This window comes from Centruroides sculpturatus, unplaced genomic scaffold (genome assembly GCF_000671375.1).
Source record: "Centruroides sculpturatus isolate CEXI.00-Female unplaced genomic scaffold, Cexi_2.0 scaffold705, whole genome shotgun sequence".
In the NCBI taxonomy this organism is placed as follows: Eukaryota; Metazoa; Arthropoda; class Arachnida; order Scorpiones; family Buthidae; genus Centruroides; species Centruroides sculpturatus.
In genome coordinates, this window is record NW_019384916.1 from 288,247 (window position 1) to 308,585 (window position 20,339).

The 20,339-nt window shown below is 25.5% G+C and overlaps 1 protein-coding gene and 1 long non-coding RNA gene across 2 annotated transcripts in view; one reads left to right on the top strand and one right to left on the bottom strand.

Annotated features, from left to right (window-relative positions):
- LOC111631755 (neprilysin-1-like) overlaps window positions 1–20,339 on the top strand; it is a 46,149-nt gene that overhangs the window by 6,784 nt on the left and 19,026 nt on the right. Inside the window, exons 5-10 of the mRNA XM_023376062.1 lie at window positions 10,614–10,697; window positions 15,761–15,969; window positions 16,038–16,223; window positions 16,316–16,423; window positions 18,460–18,596; window positions 18,677–18,908. Coding sequence (XP_023231830.1) covers window positions 10,614–10,697; window positions 15,761–15,969; window positions 16,038–16,223; window positions 16,316–16,423; window positions 18,460–18,596; window positions 18,677–18,908 — 956 coding nt within the window. The remainder of the gene's footprint in view (window positions 1–10,613; window positions 10,698–15,760; window positions 15,970–16,037; window positions 16,224–16,315; window positions 16,424–18,459; window positions 18,597–18,676; window positions 18,909–20,339) is intronic.
- LOC111631758 lies at window positions 209–1,026 on the bottom strand. The gene is made up of 3 exons (XR_002757758.1): window positions 957–1,026; window positions 784–829; window positions 209–303 (listed from the first exon to the last, which is right to left on the bottom strand). It is a non-coding gene; the product is annotated as an uncharacterized LOC111631758 (long non-coding RNA).

Genomic DNA, 20,339 nt, shown 5'->3' on the forward strand with positions numbered 1-20,339 from the left:
TTTAATATAAATAAATTTTTGATTATAACTCGAGAGATTTAAATATTTTCAATCTTTAAGTTATGAAAAAATTTATTTATCTTTAATTAAAAAATGATAATAAAATGCGTTTTTCCTTCACTTTCGTTTAAATCAATAAATTGATAATACACACAAATTTTGTTTAATGCTAAAAAAAAAGACTTACGCAATTAAATTAAATTTAAGTGGATAAATTAGTTTGAAAATTTAATTACCTTTTCGAAAATTCCATATTTGGAGAGGACGGTTGATGAAAGTGTTAAATTCAATCGATATCAAGTGCTACAAGTGAGAGAAATTCCGAATCAATCAAAACAAGTAGGCTAATTGTTTTAAAACTAATGTAAAAACAAAAATTAAATAATTATTTTTATTATTTTTCATTCGGATTTAACTAATAACACATCATAATTTTTTTTTATTAGAAATAATAACTAAAAACCCGAAAGTTAAATATTTATTGTCAATTATAATTAATGTATGATTTAGTATATAAAGTTGAGTTTATTTTATTAATTATTGCATTTTAGAAAGATGTTTACTAATACTAAGTACGCTTAACACTTTTGTTACACGAGTTCCTACGAGACGAGAACTCGATAGGTGATGATAACGAAATCCCCAATGAAATTATCTCTACTCAATCCAATTGTGTAGCAACCTCATTATGATTCTATTATTGGGTTAAGATTCCCTTTGACAATATCATATTTACAAGATTTATCGATAACAAGACTTAATTTTCAAAATTAAAATTTCTACCTTTTGTGTTGTTTACGTTCTTTTAACATATCGAAGAATATAATTACTGTAATCAGATAAACTTAATTAATTTTTTTCTTTATTTTTATCGGGTAGAAAATTAAACTAATTTCCTCTTAGTTAGTTCGTGATTATATTGTTTATTTTATTATTTTTAATCAAATTTTTCTTACCTGAAGGGTTAAAATGCGCGTTAAATTCTTTTTATGTAATGAGATAAGAATTTTATGATAAGAATAACGCTACTACTATTAAAAAATCTCCTCAACTTTCAAAGGAATTTCGAATATAAATTAATTTTTATTCATTGTATACAAATATTTTTAAATTAATTTTTATTTAACCTACTATATAATATCAATAACAATAATTAAAGCCTTTAAAAGCTTTAATTATTAAAAATGTTTAATTGTTAACAATAAGAAATTAATAACAATTTCTCATTAAATTAATGCTTATAATTTCATTTAAAATATTTTGCATATTTAAGTGAAATTAAATTCAGTGCATATAACTTAAATATATGCAAAAGAAAAAAAAATTATTCAAAATACAAATAAAGTTTATCATACAAATTCTTACATCTGTGTAAGATTATAAAAATGGAAATGCTATTTTTTCGAAGAATTTAACGACATAAACTTTCTATAAGTTAGTTTATAACTAAGATAAAATTTTATCAATGTAAAGATTCACTAAAAGCACCGAGTAAAATAGATCTAGTTGTATTGTTATTATATTCAAAAGGATTTGAATCTACAAAAATATACAAAAAATACATAAAGTAAACTTATAAAGTTCTTTATAGAGATAAAAAATAATAATCTGATCTGCATTAAGAAATAAATTTTGTAATCTTATGTTCAAAAAGCTTAAAATTATTACAAAAAAAAATAAAATAAAATTTTTCAATTTATACAATGGTTCAATGAATGTCATCTTTATGTCTAAAATATAATTTTTTATACAATAAAACTATTACTTATATATTATTGCACTAAATCACTTAGTGCAGCTTACCATAAAATAAAAATAATTTAAAACATTCATTTTAAATTTAAATTTTTATCTCGTTCCTGTATTTTGCATGTATAATAATAATACTAAGCTGATGCTATTAAAATTAGAATATTCTAATTAATAATGTAGAAATCTCTAAATTTACGATGTATTTCTAGATTAATCAATGTTAGTGAGATTTAAAGCTAGAATATTCGAATTTAAAAAACAGTAATTTTAAAATGAAAGTTTTAAAATAGCATCGCGAGATCAGTTTTTTTTTTTAATTTTTATTATAAAAATATGTAAAAATCTTGGCAAATATTGGCTTAAATTAACAGAATATTATAATTATATTGATTTAGCTAATTTTATTACAGAAATTTGTATCTTCATTCAATTTATTTACGAAACTTTGATAATGAATCTAATATTTTGTTATAATGTTAAAATATTATTAATCTTAATTTAAATTCTGTAATTTATGTCATCATTTAACTTAATGTTACGAATAATTAACATTGTAAAGGCGTGTTTTCGTTCGGACTAATTATTATTATTATTTAAAATTTTTGACTTAACATGAAAAATGTTCTCTATTTTTTAAATTATGCTTTTTAACAGGATTTCAGGAAGTTTTGACTTTTTGCCTCGAAGGAACTATTAATCATACTTTCTAATGGCTGAAATAAAACGCCTAAATCCATTTTGTTTAAGTGTTTCGTCCAGAATTTTAACCAGAGATAATAATTAAAATCTTGTCTGGTTTAAACGAAAATGTTATCTGTAATTACGGGATTAATTAACAAATTTGTTTTAATTAAATATTTTAAAAAATTTTCTAAACGAATAAACTTTAAAATTCTCTGCATATATAAATGATTAAAATTATCTTTTATAGAATTTATCTTGAAATCGGAACTAATATATAATCTCAACGTAATAAAATATTAAATAAATTTATTCGTATTTGATATTAGATCTCTCGCAATGGAATAATCGGTAATTTAAGATAAGTGCTTCTTCTAAAATTTTAAACTAGTATCTTCATCTACATTTTTAACACTTAAAAAAATATCTCTTTAATTTAGTTTTTTTATGTATAATTTCGATGTTTTAATCTTAATTGGAATTAGCAATTATTTATTTATCGTCACAATGCCGGGCTGCACTTTTTAATTATATATTTTTATTTAATTTAAAATATATGCTCTCCACACCAAATTAGTAGTCTTGTCGCTGCCCCTGTACATCATACTTTTCCTGCTATCAACAGAGTCATGCCAATCATCTATTAACTCCTTTAAGGGGGAAATGTTTTGAATTAAAATAACGTGACTTTCGGTTTGAATTGTAAGTTCGTATGTAGTTAATCGGGATCTCATGTCCCTAAGCTTTCCATATCTGGTCTCGACTTTTATCTATCTAATTCCGTTCTCCAGATTAAGGAAAGACAGAATGACGACAGTGAGAAATAGGTTACAGTTTTTTCAAATTGCAAATTGCCCTGGGTAAAGCAAGAAAATGCATCCTATTATTAAAATATAGGCTATAGAAACATTTTCTGACAATATATAGATACAAATAAATGTCTGTAAAACACAACTTTTAAAGGCGTATATTCATTATAAACGAAATATTTATAAAATTCTGTTATTTTTATTATGTTTAGTGCAAGTTGCGATTTCAAATTTTTCTCCTTTTATGTTTTAATTTTATTAAATCCCACTATTTCATCAAGAATTTTATAGCTGAGATGTGCGTTAAATAGTAATTTTTGGTATATAATAGCTGTATTATATAAAGTATTTGATAACAATTTGTAAAGGACGAGAAGGAATTTTCGAACGATACTTTTGTATGTATCATTTACAAACACTTAACAGTAATATTCGTGTCATTTGAATTTACTCGAAACTAATGCGTTTAAAATTTGTTTATATTCGTGCTTTCACTTTGTCTTTTGTTTTACATTAAATTAAATATTTTAATATTCCAACAAGAAACTAAGTTCTATAGAAACTTAAGATAAATGTTTAGTTTATTGTTAGTAATGTTAATAGAAAATTAATCTTATAATGTACAGTACATTGAAGATGTTAAAATTAATTATTTGCAAGTTAAACTGTAAAATTAATAGCCAAGTAAGCAATTACTTTTATAAAAAGTATAATACGAGAAAATTTAGATCTTAATTGATAATTTATGAATGATAAAAATTTAAAAAATCTTATTTATAATCTTGAGTTATTGTTGTAAATGTAAACACACAATTTCGCTTGAAATTACGTTTGTTATTTCTAAAAAAAACGTATTATAACAGTGACCAAATGCTCGTCTTAAGAACTTTGAGGTTAAACTATAAAAAATTTCATAGTTTCCAGTCAACGAAGCAGAAATATAGAAAGAAATATTTGGACCAAGGATTTTGAATATCGCAATTTTAAAGCAAATGTTATTGTTATATTCTTTTATAAATCGCCTATCGCTAACATTATTTCGATTTTTGGATGAACCGATAACAAATAAAAAAAAAACGTTAGGGATGATGGATTCTTTCCGAACACGATTTGATTAGATTTAAAATGATGTTCGTGTATAAGTCACTCTCTATCTATCTAAAAAGATAAACAAATAAAAACAATTTTAGCTTAAAAAATTCTCCACGTATGACAAAACATATTGATCCAATATCACAAACGGAAATTATTGTAAAGTTTTTCTCTTGGGTGCGTCACAACGCAACCTGACGCATCGGGTTACATCCCCGGTATCGTTTTCGAGCTCGCATTTTTTAATTTTCTTTTTTTACGTTTAAGTATTTTAAAATATTCTTGACATTTGAAATTATTTTCATTTTTAGATAGATCAAAATTTATTATTTATTATTTTCGATCTCGAGCATTCATTCAAATAATTGGTGTATCAATTATTCTTGCCTATAAACGTTCATTCATTTATTATTTAGTATAATTATAGAAATGGGTTGTAGAAAATTTTACATATCGTAATTTATGGTGATGATTTCATTATACAGATCTATATGCAAATAGGCCGTGTAAACACTCAGTTTACTACGAAAAACGGCAAATAACTATATCGAATTTTAAGCTATTTGAAAAATTTTTATAGCCTAATAAAGAAAATAGCAACTTTTATATAAAATTTATTTATAAACTAATATACTACGAATCTGTCGCGTGGTTAATTGATTTGTAATACAGTTAAAATTTTTTTTCTTTTAATATAAATTCTATAATCCTTTACCAAGTTCATTTTCTTTGTTTGATGGTCTTTAATAGTTATATATTAGTTCGGGATTTTGTTTTCGTATTAAAAAGCCTTAAATTTATTTATTTTTTTGTTCAATTTTTAAATACGATATTTTCATTTTTGATTTTAAGATGTATAATGTTTAGTTGTTAGATGAAAAGCTCTTAGAATCGATGGCATCTTACATTTGAAAGCACTTTCGGCTGTGTTACTGAACTGTCACATCAGTTCAAATGAGCTTAGCTGGTAATGAGTGCTTAATTCTAATACTTCTTTTTTTTATATTAATTAAAAATGTCTTCAAAACGATATTCTAATGTTGCATTAAAACAAACAGTTACAGTAGTTATTCTATATGAATACAATATTTATTTTAATGCGGTATCATCTCACCTTGAAGGCATTTTAATTTTTTTAATTGTGAGAATAGAGGATTATAAAAAATTTTGATTCATTTAAATGTAAAAATATTCCATTAGTGCAATTTAAACATGTTTAAATTGCAAATTAAAATTAAACAAATGGATGAATCACCAATTACAGAACTTTGTTTATTTTGATTTTTATCTACATTCAAATATTTTTCTTCTGGCGGAATGTTTGTACGAGTTCTAGCCTCGCGGTACGAACATTTCTATAATATGTAATTTATATTCGTGTATCGAAATAGCTACACGAATGTAAATTATTAAATTACTGATTTTAATAGAAATCGTCATATTATTATTAATTTAATAGCGTAATTAAATATTTAATATAATAATTATGATACAAATAGATTTATAAATTAATTGAAATGTCGATTGAGAATTTTTTTATAAAATTTAAGTGTACATTGGTTAAACGTAAGTGAAAAAGTTTGTAAATATGAGCTGAAGGGCGAAGCCTTCTGCCCACTTCGCCCTCTTGTTCCCAATATAGACTATTATTAATAAAAACTTTAATAATAATTTTAATGAAAAAAAAATCATTTTTTTAGTATAACTATTTTCTAAACATTTTAAATTTTACTTTCTCTTTAAATTCCGATATTAGTCTTATCTACATCTTGATAGGCCATTGTTTAGTCATGCACGTAGAGCTATCTATGTATATTCTACATATTAATGGTAGAAACAGTTTTTTTATCACTCTTGATGTTGATAGTCCCCGTTCTTCTTGTAATATTATTTATAGTTTTTCCCATCTGTTCGAACGTACTGTGTATGTTTTGGCTGGTGATTTTGATGTCGAAGGACTTTTAACTTATTATCCGAACAACGATTTCGTTTGTTTCCTTTATTTTGCTTGTTATACATAACAGAGGAAAAGTATGATGATCGGTCAAAAAATGATCTTCCCTAGATTTTTACATTTTTGGACACGGGAATTGGAACGTGGAGAAATGTAGAGTTGAGAGGGTTTTTTTCCTGTATGTATAGATGTTAGTGTGTGTGGGGAAGCACAATTTTGTTCACCCACTTTGAAGCTTAATAACTTGTCTAAAATTTCTGAAATTTTGCAAGGATGTTTGTGTATTAGAGGCATCGATGCTATTAAATTTTAGTGGTTAAAGGTCGAGGGGTGGGGAGATAGAGGGGGTCGTGTGTATCTCCAGTAGGATCGGACTTAATGACGATTTTACTCGTTATTAACATTTACAATTTTTAAAATAAAACTTGTCTCACTCTTAAAATTAAGCTTTTTGCCATTTTATAATAATTAATAATATAAAAAGTTTTAAAAATAAAATCTCATAACAGATGGTGCCACATAATTTTAACTTTTTTACCGAGAAGATTATCCAACTCACTGCTAAATGTTTTTTATGCGAAAGCATTAGTAAAATTTGATCCTCACTTCTAGTGATGATTCTCTAACGTTCCCAAGTTCAGATCCATTTCAAAATTGACCTCCACACTCAAATTAATAGGAAAAACACAGCTTTTTTCAAACCTCACAAACACTTTCCTTTCGGATTTTCTCCATCAAAATCGAAACATAGAACAACCTTCAGATTTCTGAACAAAAACCATTTTTTTTTTCCGGATTGGTCGAACATCACTATTGTTTTAACGTCCCATAGAAAATGTTCAGATTCCATTGTTACATGGCACGCTTTTCTCGTTCACCCCACGGTCTTCGCCTACTTGTTTAACAATTTCGTGACAATTTATTGATTTTCGGTGCCTCCGTTTATATTTTTTTCCTGACCGCCGTAGGCTAACGAAAAAATAGAAGCACCTCTCCCATAGGCGGATCCCGCTCGTTCGCTCATTCATCCATGGACTTCACTCATTTGTTCGTAATGTAGTCTATTCATAACAAAAATTTCGTGATGAGTCATTAAGTCCCAGTACAGCCGTTCCTTTTTTTTATCCCCGTGATGCAAAAATGAGTCTTAAATATTTTAAGTCAAGTGTTATATAATATATATATATATATATACCCCGTGATGCAAAAATGAGTCTTAAATATTTTAAGTCAAGTGTTATATAATATATATATATATATATAACATATTTAAAATTTTGTAAATTTTGTATATATTTTCTGTATTTTACTTTGTTAATCTCGTCCCTTTTGGAATGAGGTTAACAGCACCAATAAAATAAGGGGAGTTCGAGTGAGGACCCGAAAGTGAACGGACGTGTTATTTTATGGTCTCCAATTTTCTTTGTCTTGTTCAACCTACACTCGACCTTACGACTACGACTGCAAAATAATACGACATATACATATAGTATATACGATTTCTAAGCTAAACTCGTATATTTTAGCAAAGAAAATAATCTATATTCAAAAATTTGAAAGAAAAATTTGCGGTAATTTGTATTTTAGAAGTTTCGCAAATATTCTGCGTAATCTAGTTGAAATAATTGGAAAAAATGAATTTAATATATTTTTAATAATATTATTTTAAAATATTTTGAATATGCATTACATTCTTGTTAATCCGTTAATTCCTTACACAAAGAGGTGTCAGATTAGCAAGAGTGTAGGCCTATACTGTATTCATGCTTCATTAAGCATTAAAAATGTTTAAAAATAATAATCAGTAGGCCTATAAGAAAGAAAAAAATTCGCGATAGTAATAATCTTGTAAAATCTAATAATAATAATTTTCTTGGAAACATTAGAAATCTCTAATTAAGATTTTATATAAGTTTTCGAATTTGTTAATATATAAAGATGGTGCTACATCACCATCTTCATCATTATCAGCCTCGATTAACATGTTTTAATCTAATGGAAGTTACCGAGAAATTTAGTTTATTGCAATTTCTTCATAAAAAAAATACTTTTTTAATCTTAATTTTTCTTGCTCTTTGAAACTTTTAAATCATGAATGCATATAACTTTCACATTTGACAATGTAAATTAACGTTAAGACAGAAAAAGTTTTTCTTCATAACAATTTTTCCAGCAAATTTTTTTAAAGATTTTCCTGATTAGAGAACCGAAAACATCGAATCGCTTCTCAACTTCTCTTCGACAACATCTAAAACATCATAAAGTAAAATATATATTTTCTCTGAACGGTCATGGAGTCATGGTGTTTGCAATAATCAACGTTGATGCTTTATGCGAGACTCCGTTTACGGTCGATACTGATACGAAGTATCATGGAACAAGAATTTTTTGCATACAGCAACTCTTCCCGTTATTTATTATAAAATTTAAAATGGCCGCGATCGTCTTAAATACATATTACAACATTAAATGCATTAATTCTTTTACGCATAATTTTATTTTTCTCTAGAAATTTATTTTGAATTTTGTAGATGCAAGGTGATCAAAACAAAACAATTTTTTAAAATATTTCTGCGATTTTAAAACTCATTTGTTTATAAGAATTACAACTCATATTGTTATCGATATTTAAACACGAATAACTAATTTTGATTAGAAATATTGACAAAGTTTCGAAGATATTATTCGTTTCATATTTCATAAAAATTTATTCAGAAAGACGAAATTTTAATCGCAAATTAAAGAAAAACTTGAAATGACAAGGAACGTAAAGCACTTATTATTGATAGCAAGCATCTGGCATGTAAAATAAAATGTGATATATATTCATGTTAGACAATTGCATCAATTATAATTATAATAATGCTAATATTGAATTTTCAAATTAACGTCATCCATCATTTGAATTTTATCATTTATTACAAACCGTTTTAGTATACTGTATATAGCTTAATTGTATCATTAATAAATTTCGAAGTTCATCAGTAGTTAAACTTGGATATTTTACGAAAATAGAAATCTAAAATTGTAATAATTTTTAACAGAATTTAGATTATCCAAATTTTAAATAAGTATATAGAGCTTTATAGTGAGAGAGGAACATTAATAGAAAACTGAACTTTATATTTTGTATATTTTACGAAATGCATTCAAATAAAGTTAAGAGAAAATATTCGAATAGATAACTGATTATTTTAATATTAAATGACCAGTCTTTATTCAAATATATTCTTTCTAAACTTTATTTGAATGCATTTCATAAAAAATTAGGCAAATTATGATATTCAAATTTCTATTCTCGCTTTTTTCAGAATATGTTATAATGGAGAAAAAGAATTGTAAATAAAAATAAAAAGGAATTGTGTTGCAAATGCGAGTGATACCTACATACGAATGTAGTTTTATAAATTCAGTTTTGATTTAAAAATATATTTTTAAACTTAAAACGAAAATCTATTCTTGTACATATTGTGAAAGCGTTTTATTTTAACTTTAATTATTGATAATTTACCTGTAAATTGATTTTATTATAGTACTTAATAAGTAACGTTAATAAGGATACCTTTTATCTTACTTTTATGAAAATTGTGGTGATGCAATTTAAATCATATTTATAAATTTCTTCCAAATTAATTATTGAGAAAAATAATAATATGCGTTAAGTTATATTTAAAAATATTGATTACTTCTAAAATAATAAATTAAATTATAAAGAAATTCATCAAACGAATTTAGTGATATATATTTGATTCATGAAGATAATTTAATAAACTGTAAGAACGGTAGATTGGCAGATTGTAAAATATAATAAAATCAAAATTATATATTTTATACTTAAAAAATAAACAACAAAAGTAAAATATTATTTTTAATATTAAATGCTTAGAATAATCTTAAATATTTAGGCATTTGAAATTATATTAAGGGAATAATTGGAAGAAAATGTTACTTTAAAAGCTTAATATTTTTAATTTTTGATTTTCAGTAATTTTTTAAAGCTCGCACAAAGTTTGAGATTTGAAACAGTATGTTATACTTTGCTTTGGATCTGAGATCGATTCAGTGTATTCAAAACACCCAGAAATTTTTTTTGGGTGGTCTGTCCCGGATATATCGGGTCCCGTCTCTTACCACCCTGCCCGAGTGGGTTCGATAAGGTCTTATTATGGGCCCTATAGAACCCACGACGGGCCTGAAAATGACCCACTTAGTATCTTCAAAGGGAAAAGAGTAAAAATGTAGAAGATATATTTTAATATGATTCTTTACTTAATTTTTTTTATTTTATAATTACATAATTTATTTATAACTTTATTTTTTAACAGAATTAATTGAAAAATCAATCAATGTTAATGACAGTGAAGCTATTGCTAAAGCAAAAACTTTGTACTCATCGTGCATGAATACGAGTAAGTAACATTACAATGTTTCTATATTTATTCGATATTTTAAAATATATTCGGTAAATATAACTGAGTATAATTTATCCAAGTAATAATATATATGGTGGACCTTCCTTTTACATACAGTTCGTCTATTTGAATATTCACCGGATCTAAAATTTTCTAGTAATTTCTTTGCTTTCTCAAAAACTCTGGAAAATTCTATATTGTGCTTGCTTTAAGTGTAACGTGTTTGTCAGAAATATGGCAAAGCCGCATTTGGAGGTATGTGTATTGTGTACTATCATTCTCAATGTAATACCATTCTTGTGTGCATAGTGGATTTTTTAATAGTAAATTTATTTAAAAATTATAATTAATATGTTAGTGATTCATGTGTTATATTAGTACTGCACTTTAAATTTCTAGGAACTTTTAAGTCGTCGCAATTGCTCTGAATTGTTGCTTGACAACGTTGAGCCTGATAATGCTAATGGTTGTCGGAAAACTATTCTTAGTTTTATAATCGAGAAACTGGAGGGTTGTTTGCACAATTGAATTGAAAACGTCAGCAGAAAAAATAAGAACTCGTTTTACGATCTAAAGAATCCGATGATCAACAGGATATTCTGGTTACTATTAATGGGTGCCTGAAGAAGTTAAGCAGCATTGATCATGACCGGGAGCGGCGCTTTCTATTAAAAGGAGTCAATAAAGTGTTGCAACCTTATTATGTTCTGCAGCGGGGAGGCAAGAAACGAGAAAAGAAAAACACTTTCTTTTTTTATGTTAAAAAGAAACTGATGAAGTATCACAGATGACGATCCAGTCGATCCTAACGCTCCACAGTCATGGTCTTTTTTATCATCGGTAACATATACTTATCCCTATTTCATTACAGAATAAATGTGATATAAATATAATACTCATACTATTTACAATGTATATTACATTATAAATATATAACTTATGTAATATGTATATAACTTATATTACATTTATATCACATTATATACGAGGGGTAGCCAAACACTATCACGATAGAAGCCTTATATTATTACCTATCAGAAATTTGTGAGAGTCGCATTCTCTATTGGAACGATATTTTATATTATTGATATATTATACTGTGTGTAGTTGAAATACTATAGTTATCACTGTTATATAGTAAATTTCACGATTACTCTACTGGTACTTTTTGAAATCCTCCGACTTTACAAACCCATTCTTGGCTTTCGGTTGCCTGTTGAAGGTTACGCTCAGAGTTACTCTTATAATCACATTTCATAATATTTTTGGAAGTTTGTTGACTATTACTATGTACAGTACCAAGTTTATAAAAAGAAATCGTATAAGTACAGGCATCCCTTGCTTAACGCGGGATTTGATTAAACGCACGAAATTAATTGCGGCAATCCCTTTATATATGCGGCAGAAGTTTTAATTAACTAACAGCGTTAATCAAGGGATACCTGTATACGGGAGCCGCAACAAGGGTCAAAAAGAGCAATAGTTAGGCCACCGGGGTTATATACTATAAATTATTTTATAAAATAGGCATAATTAATATTTATTCATCTGTACAGCATTCTATTGAAGAATATTATAATTCGTCTTTCTTTTATGCTGAATTCGATATATGCTGGTATTTCCAAGAACGTAAACGGTATAAAAACGTGGTCTCCTGTGAAAATAAAATAAAACATCAATTTGGAAATATCTAATTACTCATTAAGTTGAATATTAGAAACTCTGCCTAAATTATGTACAGTATTGTGATATGAAATTTAATAGATTTGAATGTTATTCCGTCTATGAAATTCAAAGTATTTGATTTAAATGCCGATATAATATTAACTTACGTAATTAATTTAGACATATGTAATTTTCATAATCATATAATGTTGAATTTCGAATGTCATCATATATATATCAAAATAATAATACATAGAATTAAATACGCATATAATTTTGCATTCACGTTTTAAATGCTTTACAACAAACATTACTAAAGTTTTTCAACGCTACGAATAATGAAAATAGCATTTTAAAATGCGTTTGAAGTAAATATTTAAAGATTTATTTTTTCACAAAAATTAATAAAATACAGTTAGAAGATATTTGATTTTTTAGACGGAAATCTTCGAAAACATTAATTACTTTATTCACAACATAAATTGTAAATACAGTCATCAATATTTTTGAGAGTGAAATTTCAAATCTGATATATTTCAATATATTATATTAAAATTTATCAGTATCGCTTTTAAGTTTAATATATTAAAAGGTCTCTACATAATATGCATCAGTTAATTTATGATGAATGACCTCCTCATGAATTTATAAAATGTTCTGATAAAATGTATCAGCATTTTTATAAGTTAAAATTTCAATAATAAATTATTTATATATCATAATCAATTAAATCTTTGTTTTAATAAATTTATTAATATCAGTAAATTATATAAAATTTTTAATTTAAAATTCTTTATAATTTTTCATATTATTATATTAATTGTAACCCGAAAAATATAAAGCATTAAAAAATATAATTAATATGAAAATAATTATATTATAATGACGAGAAATTATTTTAATTTGAATCGTAATTTTATACGTTTTTCTTTTGAATAGTTTTTAAAATACAGTACTTCAGTCAATTTTTATTGATTATTATTAAATAAACATAATGATAATTAAATGTATGAAACGAGCAACTTGACCATAACTCAAGTGGTCTAAAGAGGAAGAATTAAACCATATAAAATTTCAAATAGGTTTTCTGGGAAGGAATGGTTTGCACACTTTCTTCTGAATTCTCTACTAAAAATCGAGTGAAAAGAAAATGACAAAAGTTTTTTTTTTAACTACAGTTTATTTTTATTTCTATTCGTTAAACATTTATCATAGAATTTAAAAAATCCGAAATACTTTACATAAATTGTATTTATATAAAAAGTACTAAAAGTAAAATTATAAAACTATAAAATATTTGTATTTATATAAAATATATGAAAAAATAGTTTATATATGATTATATACAGATTTGTTAATTACCGTATATCTCGGCAGATAAGACGATAGTTGAATCATAAAAAAAGATCCCCAAAATCCGGGGTCGTCTTATAGGACAGATAGAAAAATGATTAGATTGAAATTTATATAAATTAAAACCATTATAAAAAGACAGAAAAACCGTAATTATTTACTAGAAGAGAGTAGGGTATGTGCACAGAATAGAATAGCCCGTATGACGTTTTTGTGAATAGGTAAGGTCATTACCCGAATGGCGAATCAGTGTGAACGTTTGAAACAATCGCAAGGCGTGCTGCCAGATGCAAGAAAATAAAATTTGAAGTTCTTTCAAAAAATTACGAATAGGACATAATTTCGTATACGCTATACAGTATTATTATTCATATGATGATCGCTGATCTAAACTAAATTCATAGGCTGCTGATAGTTTGGAGGTCGTCTTATAGGACAGATATATGCTGAAACTATAAAACTTCGACGAAAATTTATATCTCGTCTTATCTGCCGAGATATACGGTATAATAAAAGTACATAATTATAAAAAATTTTCAAAATTCAGTAAAATTTAGCTGTAAGAATCTACGCTATTTTTCAAATATCGCATCATGCATATTCGAATATATGAATAATTATTTATTTCATTTTATGTCCTTCTTTTTAGTTCATTTTAAATTAATTCCTGTTTTAAAGTACTCAAACACAATAATTATTTCCTTATTATAAGATAATCGTTCTCTTTTAGTTTGCATAGCATTATTTATTACCAGTATTATAAGACGAAGGGTGTTTGTCACACATCTTAATATGAGACACTACACTTCAAGTAATTATTATTTTTTCTTTGTAGTGACTTTTTCAAATTTTAATTTATTATTTACTTCTTATTACTGTATATACATTTCGAATTCAGTGAAACTTTTAAATACTAAGTCTTATTGGAAACAGTTACGTGAATATTTAAATATTTTAACTTTTATTTCTTTGAATTAATAAAATAGTCTTTAATATTAACGAGATTGCCTTTTATTTTTATGATTTATAATATTTAACGATAAATGAAAGTGTAGAAGTAGCGTCAATAGAAGCAATTAGTGATGGGCATGAGGTAAGTTATAGATGAAAAATAGAAAATGAAAACACGATTTAAACTAAAATCACGATAGTCCTCGAACTCTGAATCGAATGTTTCAATATCAGTATCAAAGTATTCGTTCGATAACGTAAGAATGAAATGATTGCACATTCCTCTAAGCGCTTAAATTCCAGCAATTGGATTATATCAAAAAGCAATTTAATAAAATTACAATAGACAATATATATTTGCAGAAAATTTTTAAATAATTTTTTTATCATGTAGAAAACTTATTTAAAAATTTATTTTATTTTATTTATTTTTTGGGGGACATCAAAATAGTTATGTATGCTATTACAAATATATTTATATATCGGGATTTATGTCATAGATATATATTTGTCATAGGGATACCTGTATTATATAACGTTTCATATAACCTTGAGTCCTTTTTCATCTCCGATTTATAACTTCCGTTGTATTATTTTAGAAAATTATTTTAGCGAAATTATATTTAAATTGCTATGTTAAAAAATATTTTAATTCTAGAAAATCTGAAAATGCGAGCAGGATATTAGAAAAGATTTTTGAAATGCTCAAAACTTACTGGAAATTCTGGGTATTTAAATAAGAAAAACTTTGTGATATTCTCTGGCGTACTGTTTCTTTTTTTTTCCGGCTGCATTCCAATTCTGCTGATAAATTCTTTTTCTACAGAAAGATTTATAAAAAGGCATTTTATTTACTAATCAACACACAAAAATTTCTCTGCTATGTTTTCATTTGAATAAATAAATTTAATTATCACAAATGAAATAGTATTTAAAATTATGACATTTACCTATTATTGCCTTTACGGTATTTAAATCTTTGATTATGAAAAACTTAATTTGAATCACTCATTATACTTTTTTGAGAGTTTGTATAATAAATATGTTTTTATATTACTCATCTACAGAATCTAATTTATTGATTATTACAGGTAGCGTAGAAGACGATTCTGTTTCAATTCTTCTCAGTTTATTGTCGTCTTCGGGAGTAGGGGAATGGCCAATACTCGATCCTAATTGGAACAAAACAGATATAGATTTAGAATGGCGATTGGCTCTCTTACACGTTCATCAAGCTCAACCTTTTTTGCATACTTACGTTGCACCAGATGATAGAAATTCTTCCGTTTATCTACTTCATGTAAGAAAATTTGCACACAATGTTATGAAGTTATTTTATATTTTAAACTAAATTCAAATTTTCGATAGGTAATTTCCGGTTCTCCAGTATTGAGTATGCAATACTATCTGAACAATTCGGATCCGAACTATTCCAGATATTTACAATCGTATAAAGAACTAATTAGAGAAACAGCGAGGCTGTTGGGAGCCGATGAAATGGTTGCTAAGAATGATGTAGAAGACATGATGGAGTTCGAAATAGCCTTTGCTAATGTAAATAAAAATTTCTTTTCACTATATTTCTTTCGGTTATATTATTTTTTAAAATGTTTTTAATATATATAAAAACATTTTTGTTGAAATAGATATCAAGAGATGAAAGTTATGAAACCTCTAATGAAAATAGTTCGTTAGAAGATGAGCACGCGTTTAATAAAATGAATATCTCACAATTAGAAGAAATGATACCAGAGGTAATTTATTATTAGATAAAAGTTAAATTTTTTATTATAATTTTGCATAGATTCTAATTTAAACTGTGCAAAATTAATCTATTTAATTGAATTACTTTTGGCGTAATGTATGTCTTTGGTCATCGTTTCATTAAAAAAACATTATTCTTTTCAATTTTTAATACGTCTTTAAAATTATTTCATTTTCAGAAATTTTATTATTTTATTTTAATGTATTATGGATAATATATTTAATATATATTATTTATTTTAATGGATTTGAGCTCATATATTGTATTCAAATAGTAAATGATAACTATATACGCTAATTTATAATGTTCTAAGGACAGTTTCATATTGAGTATTTGATGATATTTATTCATATGATTTTTGAGGAAATTAATTTGAATGAAGTTTTTTTTTTTTATTAGAACAAGAAGCCACTTTCGCTTTAAAAATACTTTTCTTAAAAAGAAGACTAGCTTTTTTTTTATTAAAAAGTTAATTATTATATTAAAGAAAATTACGAATGTATTGAAGTAATATGCATAAATTATCAAAGTATGAATGTAAAATTTTTTATTTCAAATGATAAAGTTTCATGGTTTTATGCTAATATTTATAAAAAGTATTTTTCCTATTTTTATCTTGTCTGTTAGATTTTGCTTCATATAAATATATCACATTTTTACAATTATAGCACTTTTATGTAACAGATAACTGATTTCAGAACTTGGCCGTAAAAATGAATTTATAAAATTAGCATTATATTAACTTACATTTTAACGTTAATTAATCAATTCCGCTTTTAATCTGAAATTACCAAAAAAAAAAATCTCAGATCTCATGACATCTGACTTCATACTTTTGTTATATCACTTATTATTACTGTATTTTCTTGCATAAGATATAATCGTTCTATTCTTACTAGTTTTTAATGTGAGATTTAATGTTATTTTCATATTTTTAATTACATTTTTTTACTGATCACAAACAAACAAAGCTATTACAATAAGTCTTGAAAGATTTATTATAAAAATTCTCAGAATTCAAAATTTTTATGTAATTTTTAATAAAATTATCAACATTTTAGAAATATTAAACAATAATTACAATTTTCATTAATTTTTGTTCATTGAAAACAGATTTTCACGTTTAATTAGGCCTATATATATATAGGGGAGACCGGGGCAAGATCGGCATGTTAAGCTTTACTTAAATTTTGTGTAATAAATACTGCTGTAAACTGAAAAAAAAGAGTTGCATATNGTAAGAAATACTTTGATTCTAATTACTAAATTTAATAGATTATGAAGTTCTTGAACCAAAAGTGTTTTATCATAAACTGATCATCCTGAATTTGGTATAATTTAATTAATGTAAAATTTTTAAAAATCCACAAATGTGAAAGTATCATGATTTGCACTGTTTAAAAATATATTATATTTCATCATAAATTAAGAATAACTACGAGAAATTAAATTTTAAGTTTATTCTGTATTTATTCAGAATATGTACCATGCCTAGTTTAAATGTAATGCCTGTCTTAAGACTAGGCATGTACGACTGCGACATCAATTCAGTAACGCTATTTGTGTATTTTTTTATTATCTTGATACCAAAGAAAATGTGATATTTTGTACTTAAACGAATAAAACTTAATAAACAAAATTGTTGAACTCAATTATTATTCTGTGTGTAGCGTCTTTGTAATCCAAACATTAATTTTGGTAAACGATCAAACAGCAATTAGTTAGGAAAACGTTACAGTTTATTTAAAAAAGCGTTCTTTTAAATAAACCGTAACGTTTTCCTAACTAATTGCTGTTTGATCGTCTACCAAAATTAACGTTTGGATTACAAAGACACTACACACAGAATTTGAAGATACAGCAACCACATCTACATCAATTATTATTATTGTTTTTGATTTTATTTATTTGTATTAACGTTTGGATTACAAAGACACTACACACAGAATTTGAAGATACAGCAACCACATCTACATCAATTATTATTATTCTATTTGATTTTATTTATTTGTATTTTTTCTTTAGATTAGATGGTCTTTACTAGTCCAATATGTATTCAATTATATAGGATTTCAATCAGATTATACAGATTTAAATATTGTAGTTCACTGCGAACGTTACTTGAAGCAGTTAGTCGTACTTCTCAATAATACTTCCAGCAGGTAAATAATTTTCGAAAAAATCGAAAAAAAAAAAATTACTTCATTTATGAATTTCGTATGTGTTTACTGTGTTACTTCAGAACCGTTGCTAATTATTTGGCTTGGAGATTTGTCACGAAATACATGCCCTATCTGGATATTCACTTTCGGAGGCTTTATTATGACTTTCGACGAGAAGTGCCAAATTTGTCTGATGAAAGAACTTTCTTTGCACGTTGGAAAGAGTGCGTTCATTTAGTCAATGATGGTTTCGGCTATGCTCTTGCTTCATTATACATAAAAGAAGAATTCTCTGAAAAAATGAGCAGAGAAGTAAGTCTTTTTTTTTATTTCACGTAATTAATTTAAGTTTGAAAATACTTCAAAAACTTTTTTAAAAATTAATCATAATAACTGTATTAGCAATTACGTAAAGTTTGTATTTTAGAGTATTTTTAATAATGTTAATTGAATATATTAGCGTTTAGAACATGAATTAATTCTAAAACGATTGATGTAAAAAATAAACTAGAATCAAGTGAAATTATCGAATGTTAATTTTGTTATGAGTGTTATTTATAATCTTTAAGTAATGGTTAAATTTGAGAAAGAATGATGCCTAAATAAACAGTTTGAAATCTTCAATGCTTAAAAAATCATTATTCTTTAAAATACAAAATTTTGAATGCCTGACATCTAAATATTGGAGAAAACTGATAAATATTGCAAAATAAAATTAATCTTTGTATTAAAAAAATTGATCAAAACAGTGATTATATTTTTGTAAAGATTAATTAATTTACTTCAATTTTAAAATATATAAAATATTGTTATGCAAACTTAAAACTCTTTTTACACATCTGCGGAATCCTTAATGTATAATAAAAAAATGAAGAAAAATAGATATTATATTGTAATATCGTGAAAAGTCAGTGGTTCTCGACCTTTTTTTAAACTAGCGACACAACTCGCCATCTTTGTTAGCACACCAACAGACCATTGTCGCAACAAAGACGAAATTTTGTAGCACTCTTATGTAAAGTTGGCAGTACATCACTTAAGAACCGCTGGCTCTAAACAAATAAGAAAATATAATAGTCGAATATAATATTTTATTTAGTAAAGTAAAGTTTTATTCCTGTTTTAAAATTGTATATCTTATTTATTTAATAAGTTGTTATTGTTGTTATTATTATTTTGGTTTAAAACCTTAAAATAATATTTTAACTGCAATTTTCATGTACTTTTTTTGCATATTCATTGATTGTCCAAGATATAAAAACACACCTTTTGTCTGAAGCTGATATATGACAAAAGTGGGGCGATGCAACCAATCGAAATTGTAATTAAAAGTAATTTTAAGGTTGACGTAAATTAGGTTTTATATGTAAAGAAATCACATTAACATAAAATTTTAAAAATTTCTTTTTATTTATGTTTCATTAAGTTGATATTCGCGTAAATTTCGGAACGATAATATTTGAAGCTTTATTCATTTACAGGATAATGAGGCTGAATATATTTTCTTTCTACCTGTTAGACAAATTAATTGCAGCCATGTTCCCATTTAAGAAAGTTAAAATAAACACTTCACACTGCGCCGAGTCTTTTATTAACAAATGACTCTGTAAAATGATAGAAAATTTAAAAAGCTTAAAATTAATTATTATGTGAAAGAAATAAAATATATTTTCTATTCAATCTTTTTCCCTGAAGTTAAACATTAATGAATAAGTATTTAATTTTTATATAAAATATATATTA